At 42.7% G+C, this 18,587-nt stretch overlaps 1 protein-coding gene across 4 annotated transcripts in view; it reads right to left on the reverse strand.

Moving 5' to 3' along the window:
- Positions 1-18,587, reverse strand: part of Mlh1 (mutL homolog 1) — a 51,693-nt gene that overhangs the window by 7,049 nt on the left and 26,057 nt on the right. For all 4 annotated transcript variants that reach the window (XM_042666518.1, XM_042666519.1, XM_042666520.1 and 1 more), the window contains 3 exons: positions 10,978-11,357; positions 7,537-7,685; positions 1,176-1,284 (listed from right to left, as the gene is read on the reverse strand). In XM_042666518.1, the coding sequence (XP_042522452.1) occupies positions 1,176-1,284; positions 7,537-7,685; positions 10,978-11,357 (638 nt within the window). The remainder of the gene's footprint in view (positions 1-1,175; positions 1,285-7,536; positions 7,686-10,977; positions 11,358-18,587) is intronic.

The following is an 18,587-nucleotide window of genomic DNA, read 5'->3' on the forward strand; positions in this document are numbered from 1 at the left end:
AAGTCTTTCTAAATAATCAAAAGTAAACGAAAGACAGAATTACACCATACTGATAAGTTTTAACTTTTGAGACAGTGTCTTGCGCTATAGCTCAGGCTACCTATGAAGTAGAAATCTTCCTGCCTCAGCTTCCTGAGTCTGGGATTATAGACATGTGACTCATAGATACTTGGTTTAAGATGACAGACTGCTAACAACAATCCAAAAGCAGCTGTTAAGTATACAATCAATTATTTATAAAGACACAGAATTGTAATAAATGCCACATTTATATGGTATTTTACAGTTTTTCAATTGAACCTTATTGGTCTTGCTTAAACACATCATTATCAAACATGTAGTACATGCCTATAATCTCAAATAGTTGGCCCGCAAAATAGGAGGATTATCTTTAAGGTAAAAGCTAGTGAGACCCTATCTCAAAAACAAACTGAGTAGAGTGGTTCCTCCTATAACACCAGCTACTCGGGATGTGGAAATGTAGGAGGACTATTGTCTGAAACTAGCCTGGACCAAAGTGTGAGTTCCTATGCTATATAACAAAGGCTTAGTCTAACCACCCTTACTGTGTTTGATGAACCCCCCTAGCTTGCTTGGTGGTTAGTCTAAGCCTTTGTTATACTCCCCAAACTAGAAAAAGGCACTAAGAATTCTCCAATAACATCAAGTCCTCAACACCTAGTCCACAGCCAATAAGCATCCAGCAAGGACTAGGCTTCTCAGCCATTATCCTTACCAGAAAAATGCAAGTTAAGTAGTAGTATCCTGCAGGGAACTAGTGGCTCATGCCTATCATTCTAGCTACTCAGGAGGCTGCTATCTGAGGATCATGGTTCAAAGCCAGCCTAGGCAGAGAAGTCTGTGAGACTCTCATCTCCACTAAACTACCAAAAAAGATGGAAATGGAGCTATGGTAGAGAGCAAAGTATCAGGGACAGGCCCTGAATTCAAGTCCCAAGACCAGCACCAATAAACACACAAATAATAGTATTATCCTAATTTACAGATGAAAAAACTGAGACATATTTAGGAAAGTAACGGATGGTCATAGGAATAGTAAATGGTCCCATCTATCTGACTCGAGCCTGTGTCAGCCACCTTTCCTGCTCTCAACCTCTGTGCCCACGAACCCTGGACCATTCCAGTGGCTCACTGCTTTCCACACACTGATTTACCTAAGTTTGGTGGTGTTGAGAAGATATAGCTTGGTCTGATGCTGAGCCAACGCCCACTGAGGATTCACACAACCCACAAAGGAGTGGTTACAGAGCATTTCTCGTAGAGCTGGAAAACAAAAACAAACACAGTGTTTGTTAATGGAATCTTAAATACCTCTTCTCACTGGCAATGATCTGGCGTAAGAACTAGCGACATCAAGCAAAGATACCTGAACTGAACCAAACCTCCTGAAAACAAACTACATGAGGCAGGAGAATCCCTTGAGTCCAGTCCAGAAGTTCAAGATCAGCCTCAGCAACATAGTAAGACCCATCTCATTTAAAAAAAAAATCCAGAAGGCCAGTCTGTAAAGAACAACCAATAAATGTGTCTACCGTAAACAAAAGAATTTCTATTTCTATTAAAAACAAGTGTTCCAAACAAGAAGTTACTAGATAAGCTCTAAACTAGAGCAAGATATTTTCATCTAAATGATCACCACTTAGAATATATGAAGAACTTCTAAAATTAGAAAAAAATGAAAAGATTAACATTAGTTAGGGGCTGGGAAGGTGACTCAGTGGTAGAGTGCTTGCCTCGAGATCCTGGGTTCGATTCCTCAGCACCACATAAGCAGAAAAAGGCGCTGTGGCTCTAGTGGTAGAGCGCTAGCCTAGAGCTGAAGAGCTGAGGGACAGCGCCCAGGCCCAGAGTTCAGGCCCCACGACCGACCAAAAAAAAAAAAAACCTGACAGAAAAATGGACAAAAATGTTGAACAGACACTTAACAAATGAGGAAATACACTTCCTAAAATGTATTAGTCAGCAAGGAAGTACAAATAAAAACCATCAGATATGGCTTAGTATTCATCAAACTAGCAAAATGTTGGATAATATCAGCAGTAGAAAGAAAGGGTCCATTGCTGGTCGGAGTGTAAGTAAACACAGCCCCTCTGAAAAGCAGCACACCATTCTGTGACCTAGCAGTAACGTTCCTAAGCAAATATCTCCATAGATCTTCATATCTAGTGTGTAACACTGGCTGGAAAGCAGGATGAGATGCAACGAGACATGCCCTTCAACAGAATGAATCAACTTATGAGTGCTTATGAAATGGAATCCATTACATACAAAAGGTAAACCACAGCCGTATGTGTGAAGATGGTTGCACCTAAAGAGCATAAATTCATATAAAATCATTACATTTATAACGTTCAAAGTTTACAAAAGTAAATGGTTTTTATTACAAATACAAGCAGTAATATATAACAACAAGGAAGAAAATATGAAGCACACAGCAGGGGAGCAAGCAGCTGTAGGAAGGAAAGAAGGTATCAGGACGGGAAAGATGCACGTTAAGAACTTCGCTGGTGGTGGCAGTGCTCTTGAGATTCTCATAGGCATTCACTCTCCTTTCTGTGGAGGTTACACAGATTTGAAAAATACAGTTTTATATTTACTGATACAACTGGTAGAGCGCCTGCCTCCCAAGCATGGGCCCTGAGTTCAAACTCCGCTATTATCGAAGCAGAAAAAAGTATATACTCCTATTTTGGCAGTGCTTCAGACTGAATCTAGGGCCTCACAAGTAGCAAGCAAAAATTCTACCACTAAACTTCCTCTCCCAGGCCCCCAAAATTATTTTTAATGAAAGAAGAAAATGCACCACTACCAAAGAGGAGAAAGCGGATGCAGAGTTGAAGGAAACAAGAAAGGGTGTGGGCACAGTCACGAGCCTGTGTGTCATGTTTTACAGGACCTTTTCCTTAAGCTTGGACATTACAAGTTGATTCTTGTTGTTACGTAAATTTTGCGATGAATCCTCCATCCCCTCCCCCACCAAGAGGCTTATTTCCTTCATTTTTAGAGCTCGGTTCCCACTGGAAACTCAATGTCTTTACAGGATGTTATGCGTGGGTGGAAAATAATTATTTTAAAAGCTGGAGAACGTCAAGTAATCATGAATAATGAGACACTGGAGGAAAGGGAAAGCAGTGCAATACAATAAATCAGGGCCAGAAGTTTCCATGCAGAGTGCTCATGGAGATATACCCTGACACATTCCTAGCTACTGAGGTAGCCTGCCCTCCTCAGCCCCCGACACAAGGCTCTTCTCAACTAGGCCTCGGCATGGATTTTTCAGGATTTAAAGGGCATATACTTCGTTCCCACCCTAAATTTCCCTACAGCCCCTACAGGTCTGTATTCATTTCCTGAAATTCTACAAAAAGCAAAATGGGAGTCCTTCTGGGTTCCCGAAGCCCAAATACACGTCCTGTTTCACAGCAGGCCTTCTTTGTCTTGGCCTGATGTTCTCAGCAGCAGCAAGGAAAGCTACACCGAAGGAGAGGTCCTGAGCCCCAGCGCTCTGATTTCTAACGTCTTCTTGCAGGGCAGAGGCCCCATTCCCTGATGGACACCTTCCAGGGCCTCTGTCTGCCAATGACTCTGTGGTTGAGATGATCAAGAAGCCCTCCCTGCACTCTCCTGGGGATTTCAGTGCAGTTCCTGCTGACCTGGCCTCTTCTCTGGTACAATTCATTTAATTCTAATTCTATAGCCAGTTGTCTACTTAATAATCTATGTACACCACCACAGTATCCTTGAAGGCCAGGGTCATGTCTTGTTCATCTGACCTTCTACCCCAAGTATGGCAGTGTGGCACATTTTATAAGATGTTTCTCAAATGTTGGCTGCATTAAGTTCATGTATCAAAACAGTTTCCTGGAAGTGGCTCTGTGGCTCAAGTGGTAGAGCACTAGCCTTGAGCTGAAGAGCTGAGGGATAGCCCCCAGGCCCAGAGTTCAAACCCCACAACCAACCAAAAAAAAAAAAAAAAGAAAAGTTTCCTGTGACAAATCATGTTAAGAGTATGTCCATTTAGACCCAAGAATGCTATCAAAAGATCAAAAAACTATGAATTTTATAATGGTTATCTGGAGGCAAAAAAAAAGATGTTAACATTTTTACATTCAAATCATCACAAATAATTTATGACATTCCTTATTCCAGTTTAATCAGGTCACAATGAAGGGACCAGTAGTAAGTTCAGTCATTACTTGTCCCTAACTCTATAGTGTGACAAGATGCTGAGTCTTCCAAAATTAGCCCCATTTGAAGACAGGTCAGTACATATCTATCAGGCCCAAGAGAGTTGCTTAACTGAGTGTTCAGCTTTGACACCGATTCTAGGGCTTCTGCTGCCAGGCTGCTCCCTACCACAGTAGTCACGTGCCAGGCTCCATGCTGGGCAACCTCAACAGACACCTCCCAGCACAGGTGGCACCTAAGTAAGGAACCACAGGTGCAAGTGAGCGTAAGGGAAGTGCAAGTAAGGGAAGTGCTTCTCATTTCTTTCCAGGTGCAGGAAAACAACATCAGGGAGTAGGAAGGCTGGTGCTTGCAAGTTTCCTCACTCAGTCTGAGCCTGAGAACCCCAACATGGCCTTCAACTCAAAGACAGTTTTCTTGAGCTTATGTGGACAAGATGCCAGCAGAAGAGGGTTCATGGCAGAGGTCACTAACAGGAACGGAGCCTTGGAGTTTACTAAACATTTACAAGGTACCTAAAGTGTTTATGAGAGTCCAGTGAGGGCTTCGGGAGTGAGCACATTTTACAGAGCAGGGCAGTCATAAGCTTCGGCAGAATCCTTCTTAGGCTGCACTCCTCCCATCACAGTGGCCTCCTCTTTGTGACTGTTAAGTGCCACAGACTTCCCCTGTCTAATGGCAGTATTGGCCTAAGCAGAGGTGGGGAATGTCTGGCTTGCGGGACACATAAGGCCCCTCAATTATCATTTGACCTGATCCTGCCTAAGCATTGGCAGGTGGGACTGGAAATTCAACAAACGAGGACAACACAAACATCAACGCCAGCTGAAGGTCCCCCCCTGGCTAACGGATCAGAATCATGTACATACTCGCCTTGCGTGAGCCACTGGCCTGGACGCTGACAATAACTGCCATCTACAAAGCCTCTCCTCTGGCTTTTCTTTGTCTGTTTTCTTTTTCTTTGTTTTAGTTTGAGACGTAGTCTTATTAAGTTGTGCAAACTGGCCTGGAACTTTTTTTTGTTGGTCGTGGGCTTGAACTCAGGGCCTGGGCGCTGTCCCTACGCTATTCAGCAAGTGCTCTACCTCTTTGAGCCACAGCACCACTTCTAGTTTTCTGGTGATAAAAATCTCACAGACTTTCCTGCCAGGGCTGGCTTTGAACCAGGATCCTAAGATCTCAGCCTCCTGAGTAGCTAGGATTATACCTATGAGCCACTGGCACCCGGCTAGCCTGGAACTTTTGAACTCAAGTCATCTTCCTGGCTCCACCCCAAGAAGCTGGCATTGTATTGTGTGCACAGTGCCCGGCTCTGGGCTTGTTCTGGGATGTTCCATCTAATCTGACTTCTTCACCTACTGTTACCTTGTTTTTAAAAAAGGACAGCAGCATGTAGTCTGCCTTTCACAAGACTGCTTGGGAATGATGTGAGATAGTTCGCAGGAATTTACAATTTTAAGCCACTTATGACCCATCATTTTGGCTTCAGTAAAACTCCAAACCTGTAAACACCAGATACAGGTGTTTGTTTCACTTCACTGAAAACAGAAAAAAAAGTGATCTTTAATAGATTGCCTCGTGCATTTCAAGTCTAGGGGAAGTCTGTCATTTAAAACTACCAAGATGGCCGGGCGCTGGTGGCTCATGCCTGTAATCCTAGCTACTCAGGAGGCTGAGATCTGAGGATCGCAGTTCAAAGCCAGCCCGGGCAGGAAAGTCCGTGAAACTCTAATCTCCAATAAACCACCAGAAAACCGGAAGCGGAGCTGTAGCTCAAGTGGTAGAGCACTAGCCTTGAACTGTAGAGCTGAGGGACAGCGTTCAGGACCAGAGTTCAAGCCCCACGACTAACAAAACAAAAAACAAAAACAAAACAAAACAAAAAAACTACTGAGATGAAGACTGCTAAGTAAATCACACATTAGCCTACCTTTCTTTTTTTTTGTCAGTCATGGGGCTTGAACTCTGGGCTTGAGCACTGTCCCTCAGCTTTTTAGTTCAAGGTGAGCACTCTACCACTTGAGCTACAGCGCCACTTCCAGCTTTCTGGTGGTTTATTGGAGATGAGAGTTTCACGGACTTTCCTGCCTGGGCTGGCTTTGAACCTCAGATCTCAGCCTCCTGAGTAGCTAGGATTACAGGCGTGAGCCACGGGCGCCAGGCTAGCCTATCTTTCTTATATGACTGAAAATTGCTTTCAGAGGTCCCATCTTGAAGGCGAATGATAACGTGAAAAAGTAACTGGAGCAAGTCTTCATGGAAATCATTGGAAACCAGACAGGAAGTTTACTCAAGGCAAGGTTTTTACCTTGAGTTAAAAACACAAACCCAGAGTGCTACGAGTGAATAGAGAAAGGAAAACTGAGGTCTTCCTGCATTGGTTTAGACACGTAACTAAGGCAAACTTAAGAGGTCAATGAGTCTTAGCAACTGTTGTAAAAGGCTGAGGATGAGTGGGAAAGGTACTGACTTGCTCCTGATCTACTCATCATTCTTAAAAATACAGATGGGTCATAGTTTAAGATACATTTTTAAAGATAATACTATTGAAATGTTTGAAAAATGGAAAGATCTTAGCTAATCCATGTGTGCAGACCTGCCACCCCGAGCCCTGCCCAGTGAAGTCTATTTAGAGTGTTAGTGACTCACTCATAAGGTGGGGTCAGAATGGCTGGTGACACTGATTGCTATCACATACCTAATCCCTGGGTCTCCTCCATGTAAACCATGTAACACCTTCTGAAGTAAGAGGGAGCAGGATGGAATTCTACAGTCAGTATTCTCAAAAGCTATTTTTGAGGGTGACAAAGATGACTTTGTTTCTACAATATAAAAGTATGCAGTCTTTCATGAATGTGTCACAGCTGGTCTCTAATTAGGGTAAAAGTCTAGGGCAAAGTTAATCTCAGGTTTTGATGAGGAACAGCAGGCACAGAAAGGCTAAGTCCCAAGGGTGGCGACACAACTGAAGTGGCTGCAGCCAGGATCCGAGGCCAGGCTCTCTCCAAAGCCCATGAGCGTCCAGCAATAGCACATCGCATTTAGGCTGAAGAGTTTTGTTGATCATCATGATGCTTTTAGCAAAGTAGAAATTACGGCAATAAATGTTTTTACCTGGCTCCTATGATTTAATAATACAACAAATGCTAATTAAAATGGACTGATACTCTTTTTTTCCTCTTGCGAATTGTTATCTGATGTCTCTGTGGGTTACTTTCGGAAGCCAGGCTTGTCCAGTGGACAACAAAATGCTTTCTGCATTTCCCAAACATTACTGGAAACAGTTTAGGCCCTCTGAGTCCGAAGCAGTGCTCTGCACTTACTTACTCTCATGTCCCCGATCACTAATTTCTTCTTGGAGACTTAAAATACTGGTGAGGTTAATGATCCTTCTCCGAGGGGTAGAAGCTGCTGTTATGTCCTTCTGGGAATCATCTTCCATCATTTCCACATCAGAATCTTCCCGATGCCTCTTTCTGCAATTAAGAAAAAGAATGGCAAGGCTAGAGTCGTGGCTCAGTTGGCAGAGTGTTATCCAATGAGCAAAAGTGGCAGGTATCAAGTTTGACTCCCAGTCTTGGATTTAAAAAAGAAATACAAAAAGAAAAGAAGGAAAGAAGGAAGGAAGGAAGGAAGGAAGGAAGGAAGGAAGGAAGGAAGGAAGGAAGGAAGGAAGGAAAGGAAAGAAGGAAAGAAAGGAAAGGAAGAAAAAGAAAGGAAGGAAGGAAAGAAGAAAAAAAGAAAGAAGAATGTGCATATCACAACTTTCCCCTAGCTTTTTTGCTTAAGGCTAGCAAAAGGTAGTAGCTATAGCTACCACTTGAGCTCTAGCTCTACTTCCAACATTTTGGTGGTTCATTAGTTAAGAGTCTCTTGGATTTACCTGGGCTAGCTTTGAATCTCAATCCTCATATCTCAGCCTCCAGAGCAGCTAGAAGTACAGGCATGAGCCACCATTGCCCAACTCCTTTTTATTTTTAAACTCCACCAAACTTTGTTACAGGGAGAAGGGAACGGCTTCTCCATGCTGATGGCCACCTCTGTCGTATAGCTGCAAAACGATTCCTGTGCTATGACAGGTCAGCAAGCTGTTCTCTAGCACGTCGCTCACCCCAGAGCCCTCAGAAGCCAGCAGCCAGGACCAAACTCTCTAGCTTTGCCCATAGAGTTGCAGGTTCCTTGAGCAAGTGAAGTGACCTTGACTTTATCAAGCTTTTTTATTATTCACTTCTCTGTCTATCCATCAACAGTAATGACTGTATGGGACAATGTGCTAGTCTCCATGATTATTACTTTCTAGGAGAGTCAAACTGCAGCAGAAAAATATTTTTTTTGAATATGACAAAGTTTATTTGAAAGCAAAAAAAAAAAAAAAGTAGCAAAAACTCTCCATCTGGAGAGGAGACTCAAGGAATCACAAGATAGTTTGTTTTTGGGGTTGTGGGTACTGTCCCTGAGCTCAAGGCTAGCTCTCTACCACTTTGAACCACAGCTCTACGACCTGTTTTCTTTTCTTTTTTTGGTCTGGTAGTGGGGCCTGAACTCTGGGCCTGGGCGCTGTCCCTCAGCTCTTCAGCTCAAGGCTAGCGCTCTACCGCTTTAGCCACAGCACAACTTCTGGCTTTTTTCTTTTTGCTTATGTGGTGCTGAGGAATCGAACCCAGGGCCTCATGCATGCAAGGCAAGCACTCTACCACTGAGCCACCTTCCCAGCCCCTACTTCCTGTTTTCTAATGTTTAATTGGAGACAAGTCTCATGGGCTTTTCTGCCTGGGCTGGCTTCAAACTTCAATCCTTAGATTTCAGCCTCCTGAGAAGTGAAGATTATAGGAATGAGCAACCAGCACCCAGCCCAAGATGGGTTTTTTTAATACCAATAAATGTTAGTTAAAAAGTCCTATGACAGAATGATAGGAGGTGAAAGGAGAGAGAACTTTAGTCTAAATGGAAAAGAAGGCCTCTAGCAAGAGCTGACATCTGAGCTGAGACCCAAGTGACAAGAAGCCAGAGCTTTCTAGGCTGAAGTAAGAACAAGGGTTAAGAATTAGCTCAGGCAATCCAGGTCAGCCACCTGGCTAAAGCAACATGAACAGGAGGAAAGGTAGAAGGCTTGAGGAAGACTGGTGAGAGATTTAGGTTTATTTATTGGTTCCCCAATAGATAAAACTTCCCTAGAAGTTAAAAGCATTAAATGAAATATGATAAAGTATCTGACACAAATAGATACTTAATACCAACATCCTTTATATTCTTCACTGGGAAAAAATCCTTAAAAGCTGTCTTACTAGGATGACTCGGGAATAAGAAATTAGAGTTAAATGTCTCATCCAAGGTCAGATGGCCATTTCAGCACCAGGACTCTATGTGGCCAGCCACAAAGTGAATCTGCAGCCTTGGGCAAGTAACTTTAGCTTGCTTTCCAAGTATGCTTACTAAAGAAGAAATATCTGGGCTGGGAAGGTAGCTCAGTGGTAGAGCGCTTGCCTTGCATGCCTGAGGCCCTGGGTTCGATTCCTCAGCATCACATAAGCAAAAAGAAAAAAGCTGGAAGTGGCGCTGTGGCTAGCCTTGAGCTGAAGAGCTGAGGGACAGTGCCCAGGCCCAGAGTTCAGGTCCCACAATCGGACCCAAAAAAAAAAAAAGAAGAAGAAATGTCCACTTCATAGACTTCAGGGAGACACAAACTTTAAGAACAAATCTGCAACAAATCTGCAGAATAGGATCTGAAATGTTCAAAACTAAGTGACATTCTTTTTTTATTTTTGTAGTTGCTAAATGACATTCTTTGTTACTATCATTCCTGCTCCTTTTCTAGCTCTCTCTCTTTTTTTTTTTTTTTTTGCTTATGTGGTGTTGAGGAATTGAACTCAGGGCCTCATGCATGCAAGGCAAGCACTCTACCACTGAGCCACCTTCCCAGCCCTATTCCTTTTCTAGCTCTCTTACCACGAACTTCAGAACTGGACTGACAAAATGCTTCTTTGAAATGAGTTATAGTATCTTTGGGTAGGATAGAAGAGCCATTTTAGGTTTCTTTTCCTACATACCTATAATGTTGAAGCTTTATCAAAATACTTCATTAAAATAAAAGGATTCAAGCCAGGTGCCACTGGCTCATGCCTGTAATCCTAGCTAATCAGAAGGCTGAGATTGAAGGTTGCAGTTCAAAACCAGCCCAGGCAAGAAAGTCCATGAAACTCTTATCTCCAATTAAACACCAAAACAAGTTGTAAGTGGAGCTTTGGCTTAAGTGGTAGAGCATAGCCTTGAGCAAAAAAGTTCAGGGGCAGTACCTAGGCCTTAAGTTCAAGCCTTAGGACCAGTACAAAAACAACAACAAACAAAACAAAACCACCAAAGGATTCACCTGCTTTCTTTCTGATGTTTGGGTTGTGTGTGTGCACACACACACACTCATGCACACACACTTGTCAGTTCTGGGGCTTGAACTCAGAGCTTGAGTACTGTCTCTGTCTAGACTAGGCTTCTATCTATGATCCTCAGATCTTAACATTCTGAGTAGTGAGGATTACAAGCATGAGCCACGAATGCCTGGCTTCTTTCTAATGTACTTTAAACTCATATTTGGAATCATGGGTATTTAATATGTTTAGAAGAAACTATGGTGGTTGGCTTTTAAGCCATGGTTAAAGGCCGACAGTGGATGAAGCCACAAACTGTCCTTATTGGAGGCAGAGAGCAAGTCAGGTAAGAAAAAGGGCAAACATTACTTTAAAGAACAAAGAGAGTACTTCACACAGCTCATACCTGGGGTTGCCTGGGCTGGTTGGTGGTACTCCTTTTTGTGCTGTATCTGAAGAAGCCCCCTCTAGTGCTTTACCCTCCAAGGTCTGATTCTTGGCAGCCACTTCAGCAGGGGCTGGGAGTTCAAGCATCTCCTCGTCTTGCTGCCTGGCCTCACCACTACAGCTGTTCTTCCTATCCCCTGCAACAGTGGCCAGGGGCTGACTGGCTTGGGCCTTGCTCACAGGCTGCAGAAAGGCATCCAGCTTCTGTTCCCGGGAATCTGTACGGACAATCTGGTAAGCATGGACCTTGTCACCACTTCCAGATGTAGATGAAGAGGTCACACCAGATGTGCACTTAACTACCTCCCCAGAAGGGCCAGCAAGTCCCGGTAGCAAAGTCTGTTTCAAAAGAGAAGATACCACAAGACTCAGAATGTGAAGAGTATAAGTCCAGGTCTCAAAATGGAGTAGTATTAGAGAAAGGAGATACAAGCAGGTAATAATTACCATTACAAAACTACATAATAGGAAATTAGACCAAAATTTGGAGTATAAGGTCTATAATTTTAAAATTTAAGAATTAAGCAAAGTCTGTATAATCTTAAAATTATCTTGAAATGGAAATTGTATAAAGTTCTCATATTTTGTCTAATTTTTCCTGCAATAAGGATTTTCTTTTTTTTTTCTTTTTCTTTTTTTCCAGGGCTGAGAACCGAACCCAGGGCCTTGCAGGCGCCAGGTGGGCGCCCTTCCGCTGGGCTAAACCCCCAGCCCCAAGGATTTTCTTTTTGTGTTAAAATATGTATAACACAACTTTTTACTATTTTAATCCTTTTTAGTGATAATTTCATGGCATTAAGTGCATTTCCACTGTTGTGCAACCATCTGTACCACCTAGAACATTCTCATCCTTCTAAATTGAAACTCTGCATCTACTAAACAATAATTTCCCATTCCCTCCTCCTCCTAGCTTACCTAATAACTACCTCACTACTATTTTTGTTTTTTCCCAATCCTAGGGCTTGATCTCAGGGCCTGGGCACTGTCCCTGAGCCTCTTCGTGTTCAAGGATGGTGCTCTAACACTTGAGCCACAAGTGCCACTTCTGGCCTTTTCTCAGCCTTCTGAGTACCTAGGATTACAGGCCTGAGCCACCAGTACCTGGCATTACTGTGTATTTATAAATGTACATGTTTCTAAGATCTGACCATTGCAAGGCCTAAAAGCAATGATGACCCATAAGCAAAAAGAATCTTAGATCCTAGATTATAGTCATTAATTATGAACCCCAACTGAAATGAACCAGGGCTCCTTAGAAAAGGCCAATCAATCCAGGGCTTGGGTTAAGTAAGCTGACAGGGCCTGCAGTATCTTTTTTTTATTTAAATTGTAAAGGGGTTACAGTTACATAAGTCAGGTAATAAGTACATTTCTTGTTGACAGTGTCACTTTTTCCCTCATTTTCTCTTGTCTTTATAGACACAGAGGAATTATAAAAGGTGGCTAGAATGGGGTCAAAAGATGAACATACCACATGGAAGGGGTTTCCACTGGACTAAGATGGATAACTTGTGCATCAAAAAGATAAATGGAACTAAGTGCCAATGGCTTGTCTATGTAATCCTAGCTACTTGGAGGCTGAGATCTGAAGGTTGTGGTTGAAGCCAGCCCAGGCAAGAAAGTCTGTGAGACTCTTATTTCCAATTAACCACCAAAAAGCTGAAAGTGAAACTGTAGCTTAAGTGGTAAGATGCCAGTCTTGAGCAAAAAAACTGAGGGACAGTGCTCTGGCTCTGAGTTCAAGCCTCAGTACTGGCACCAGTGTGTGCACCTACACACACACACACACACACACACACACACACAGACACACACACACACACACAAAGGCTAGTGATTAAAATGGTTTCTCTGTGTGGGGGGGGGGGGGTGAGAGAGAGAGAAAAACAGAGAAAGTGAAGGATAAGGGAGACACAGAAGGATGGGAAAAACTGTGAAATCCTATTAGAAGTCCTGGAGACATAGCTTATTCCTTTGAAAACTGATCATTAATGGGGCAGAATTCCAATTTTGGCCTTACTTTCTAGTATAAACTTTATTTCAGAATAACCAAATAGCTCTAATAAACGAGAAAGTTTGTTTACACAGATTTATGGCTAATTAACATGGAAAAATAATACAAAGGAGAAAATCACCATCTTACAATCTAATGACATAACTGATGAGTATTTGGCCATCAATAGATGGTAAAACTGAAGTAAAATGATGAAGAGCAACCTTACCACCTTACTTCTGAATGATCTGACAAGTCGCTATGTCCCTTCCTGCTGAGATGCACTAGGAAGTGTAAGGCACCACTTATCCAAAATCCTTAACAAAAGGCTCTTCTCTATTCCCTACTCTTCTTGGGCTGCAACTTCCAAACTCTAGAGGAATATGTGAGAAACGATCAGGGTTGCAAAAATCATTCTCCTACTTTTCCTGCCTGAGAAACTCCACTGAAGTCTCTGAGAACCACTGTCATGGATGCTGACATCTTATTTGATGTTTTCCCTGGGGAAGGTTAATCAAAGGGGAAAGCGCTATAGATTCTCTTGGTATCATGGAGTTCACAGTTCAAATACAGGAGTGGAGTAACAAGGACCAAGGTCTTGTAAGAGATGGTTTTGATCCAACCATCCAGATTACACCCTAGCACATTCCTACTGCAGCACTACTAGACATGTGAGAGTTGTCATTTATCTTCATTTTACTATGTGTTCACTTCTCACTTCTCCACTTGCTTCCCACAGAAAACTTTCAGCCTCATTCCACATAGCCACAGTAAGCAGTCTTATCAAGTGATTTCATGTGTATTCTTGCTACAAAAAAGATGGACTAACATGAATGAACCCCACAAGAGGACATCTTCAAATGAATGGCTGGTGTGACCAATGAAAGGGAGGGTAGGGTGGATGTGACTATCATTTGGTAAACTATGACTCTAGATTACAATTCAGGGTTGTTTTGAAAACCAGACTAAGAGTAAACATGACAATCGTGTAAATATATTTAAATGGTATGGAACTGCATGATCAAAAACACTTCAAACAAAATTTCATCGTGAGAGCCAGGCACTGGAGGCTCACGCCTGTAATCCTAGATACTCAGGAGGCTGAGATCTGAAGATCATGGTTCCAAGACAGCCCACTCAAGACCTTCCTGACTGTTCCTGCCCCAGCCTGCCATCCAAGCCAGCATACTCAGAGGAAGTAACCAGGAGCGACTGGGAGATAGATTTAACTGAAGTCAGGCCTCTCCCCCACCCCCCACACTCCTCCACCCCTGCCTTAGGTTACTTAATAATGTTTCCACACTTAAGTCTCTGCAGAACTTACAGGGAATTTAGCAGGAGGCATATAAACAGGCCCAGCTCAGATCAAACCCACCCCTTCCAACCTGGAGATTCTGTTTAAGAACTTCATCAAATGGAACTAGAAGAAATCATGTTGAGAGAGGTAAGCCAAGAACAAAGAGACAAACAGCACATGGTCTCCCTGATAAGTGGATGTTAAATCCAAACGTAAGGTGATACGACAAAGTAAACAAGACTCAAGAAACAAAGGACCTCCATTCATCTGGTCGAATCACTACTAAATAACCCTACGCTGCTGACCACATAAATGGTATATAACTGTATTGTCAAAGCTCATAAAAACTTTATAGACAATTTGCCCCATGAAAGTTAGAATGTCTTTGTGACTTTAAGCATCACTATCCCACAGTACTGTGAAATTTGTGAAATTATGTAATCACTCAATCACAATAAAGAATTTGCAAGGCGCCCCCCCCCCCCCCAAAAAAGAAGTTCATCGAAGATGGTTTCACTGCACCTGAAAGGGAGCCTACATCATCTACCTGACCAACCCTACTGTAAAAACCAGCCGGGACCTGGCCTGGCTCTATCACAGGCAGCTAACACCTGCTGATTCTGGATGGAAGGCACATGCCATTTCAGATCTGCTGAAGCTAAGCCTTTGTGTCACCCTGTCACTCAACTCCTTTCCCAGAGCCTTCTTTATGGGATACTCTTTCTGTGTTACATAGATTTGTAAACCATACCCAGCTTGACCTGGGAACAGATTGCTGGTTATTTTTAAGTTCAAAGCCTCCTGACTATAAGGGCATCAGTTATACTGAGCCAACTTTTTTTTAAAAAAATATTTGATTGTAAAGATGCTGTACAGAGGGTTGCAGTTACGTGAGTGAGGCAACGAGCACATTACTTGTCGACCATTGTTACCCCTTCCCTTATTGTTGTTCCACTATCCCTTCCCTCCCCTACCTCCTACACTCCTTCTCACCCCCCCAACACCCCCCCGCCCCGAAGTTGTAAAGTTCGTTTCCAATATACTGTGCTGTTGGTATCCTTGTTGCAATGGGTCATCCTGTGTCCTTGTTTCAGCGTTTTGTTATTCCCCTTCCCCTCCCAAATTAGACAAATGTATATACAAGATGCAGGGTACCAAAATCAAGTACAGTGATGACAGGGGATGTACCACATACAAAGGAAACAAAAAAATTACATAGTACATTAAAAACAACAACAAAGAAAGACCTCTGTGTCTATCTCTTGGGATATGTACATAGATGTACATAGATTTTGAGCTTCTACTCATCTGATAAATTATCCTACATGTCTACTAATTATAGCAAATGAGGGAAACCACAGGACCTACATTTCTTTGGGTCTGCCTTACTTCACTTTTTTCCAAGTCTTTCCATGCTTTCTGATGGAGGCATAGAATTCCTAGATATATATATATATATATATATATATATATATTTTTTTTTTTTTTCCTTGATCCATTCATCTACTGAGGGCATCTGGATTGGTCCATATCTTAGCTATGGTAAATATACTGAGCCAGCTTTGACTGCTGGAGGGTCCTTAGATTGCAGTTGGGAACAGCCCAGGCAAAAACCTAAGGGGAACTGTGCAACCTTAGAAAAAACATGTTATTTTTATGCTAATGAAAGAAGTCTAGTACACGATAGCCTCTTTTGTAAACCTTGTTTAAAGTAACTTGGTTAAGCTCGTTGGGCCCTGACGCCCTTTCACTAAAAATCAATGATTTGATTTCACATACATACAACCAGTGGGGAAATGAAATAAGGATAGCTTGTCTAAGTAACAGTGTCTTGTCCTCACCGCCATCTTGGCTCTTAATGGGTGGTGGGGGCTTTTCACCCAGTTCCAAAAAGCCTAGAGGTGAAACAAATCATTCTTTGAATTTTGATCTATCATGCTGTTTAGCCCTAGGAAAGGTGTGCTTCAGAGAATGCTTGCCCACGATTGTTCACCTATATGGTTTGCTTTGCTTGACTCTTTTGTTGGGTTTGGAACCTACCCCATCGTGTGGTTTTTGCTTTTATAAGCTTTGTGCTAACAGCATTTGAGGCTGCAGGTCTTTGAGACTGGAGTCTACCTGCAGTGCCAACTTTCTAAGAAGGACTCCCAATCTGACCTCTCAAAAAAAAAAAAGAGAGAGATAGAGGGGATGAAATTGATTAGAACCTATTGCAAACATGGGTGGGAATGGAAGAATAAAATCTCTCTCTGCAAAACTTTTTTGTCAGTCATAGGATTTGAACTCAGGGCCTGGGCACTGTCCCTGAGCTCTTTTGCTCAAGGCTAGCACTCTACCACTTTGAGCCACAGAGCCACTTCGGGTTTTCTGATGGTTAACTGGAGATAAGAGTCTCATGGACTTTCCTAAATGGGCTGGCTTTGAACAGATCCTCAGATCTCAGTGTAAGTAACCAGGATTACAGGCATGAGCTACTGGCGCTCAGCTCCCTCTGTATAACTAATGCAAACTAAACAAAAGAAAAAAAAAAAAACCTTTGTAATACCTTCACTTAATATACATAGGTAAGATCCACAGGTAGTCTTCAGGAAGTAGAAATCAACATATATACTTTACAGATAGTAATTTTAAAGTCTAAACCTACAAGAGACCCTAGAGATCCAAATTCATAAATCAAAAGGCTTCTGCAAACCAGAGCTTTTGATGTACTGGCCCTGGGAATGGGTAGAGGCACAGGGGGCACCAGAAGTATGGTGGCTACCCAGCCAAAAAGTCAAAAGCCAGTGTGAGCTGCTATTGGCAGAAAAGGTCTCCTGCCCACCCATGAGTAATGGAGAATCCATATTCCATGGTGAGGAGCTCAAAAGGTTGGTATACTGTAACACCAGAGACAAGCTCTCTGATCCAGTCTTTCTCTGAAGACATACCACTCAGGACTCTGTAGAGTTTTACCCCAAAATAAAATGTAAGCTGACTAAATACATTAGACTGATCCAGGATGAGACAAAAGAAGCAAGCTGAGAAGTTCTTTTCCCTGTGGAGCTATAGAACTCACTTCATTTCTCTGGCAAGTGTCTTCCTTATCTGTCTCTCAAACATGGCAATGGACAACCAATCACCCTATGAAAAAATATACTCTGCATCTTCAACTCTCTTCTGACCAACCAACCTACTTCAAGGTCTAGCAATCTGAAACCCTCATCTATTAGTGAATAAAACCACTTCCTATATCACACTTGTCACTTCCTCAAATCACTGTGGGTTTCTGTTACTCCTCTTCAACCTATTTCTGACACTGTGGTCAGAGAGCTCTTTATAAAATGCAAATCAGAATCTACAATTCCCCATCATGTTGAAATCTGAACTCTTTATCCTGATGGAAGTCACTCAATTCGGCCTCAATATCAACAGGCCCATACCCACACACACACTGCTGTCCCTGGCTGCATATGATGGTGGTTTGGAAAGTTTTAGATGCCCAGATCTCACCACTCAAGAATGACCTCCTGCTTTGAGGAGGACTCAGATACAGGAAATTCTATGGCAACTGTGCTGAACCCCAGACCTACCACACTCAACTCTCAGATCCTCAAACATGTTTTTGTGTTTGTTTGCTTGTACCCCAGGCCTTTTTCGTGGCTGGTCCCCTGCTGGAAACACTATTCCATCAGTCCTGCACCTTTGGCCCAGGTAATTCCTAGTAAGTCTTTAGGCCCTATCCTCTATGTCCCTTCTCTCTCTTCCCTAACCGCCCAAGTTCAGGACAAGATTCCTATATGCTCCCAAATCTGTTTTCTCTCCATTAGGATGCGCTCTCTAGGTGACTATGAGCATTTCTGAGAAGGCAGGAACCCATGTGGGGGGCAGTCAGCGCACTCATTAAATAATACCTTTCACAGAGAGGAGTCTCAATGCATATTTGAGACAGAGGCAGAGTAAGAAGAAGAAAGGGACAGACACGGAGACAAAGTGGGCAATAACAGCAACAAGTAGAAAACCAAATGACAGTGGGTGCTTCTGACCTAAAAGATACTGCTCTAAGAGCTTGCTCTTACTAGACACATTGGCCATCCTAAGGGAATGGGTGTCCTGTCTCATCTATACATACTGCAAAATTTGTGCATTTATTACCTCTACAATACCTGAGGGTCATGATACTATCAGAGGCCCAGCCAAAATAACAAGAAATGAGTACTGGTGTCCAGATAGAATTTCTTCTGACTGCTTCCTGCTTGTCCCTTTCAGGTGTTACCAGCAGCAGCATGTGAATGTCCACGTC

The sequence above is a fragment of the Dipodomys spectabilis genome, unplaced genomic scaffold (genome assembly GCF_019054845.1).
Source record: "Dipodomys spectabilis isolate Male_0828 unplaced genomic scaffold, ASM1905484v1 ptg000365l, whole genome shotgun sequence".
Classification (NCBI taxonomy): domain Eukaryota; kingdom Metazoa; phylum Chordata; class Mammalia; order Rodentia; family Heteromyidae; genus Dipodomys; species Dipodomys spectabilis.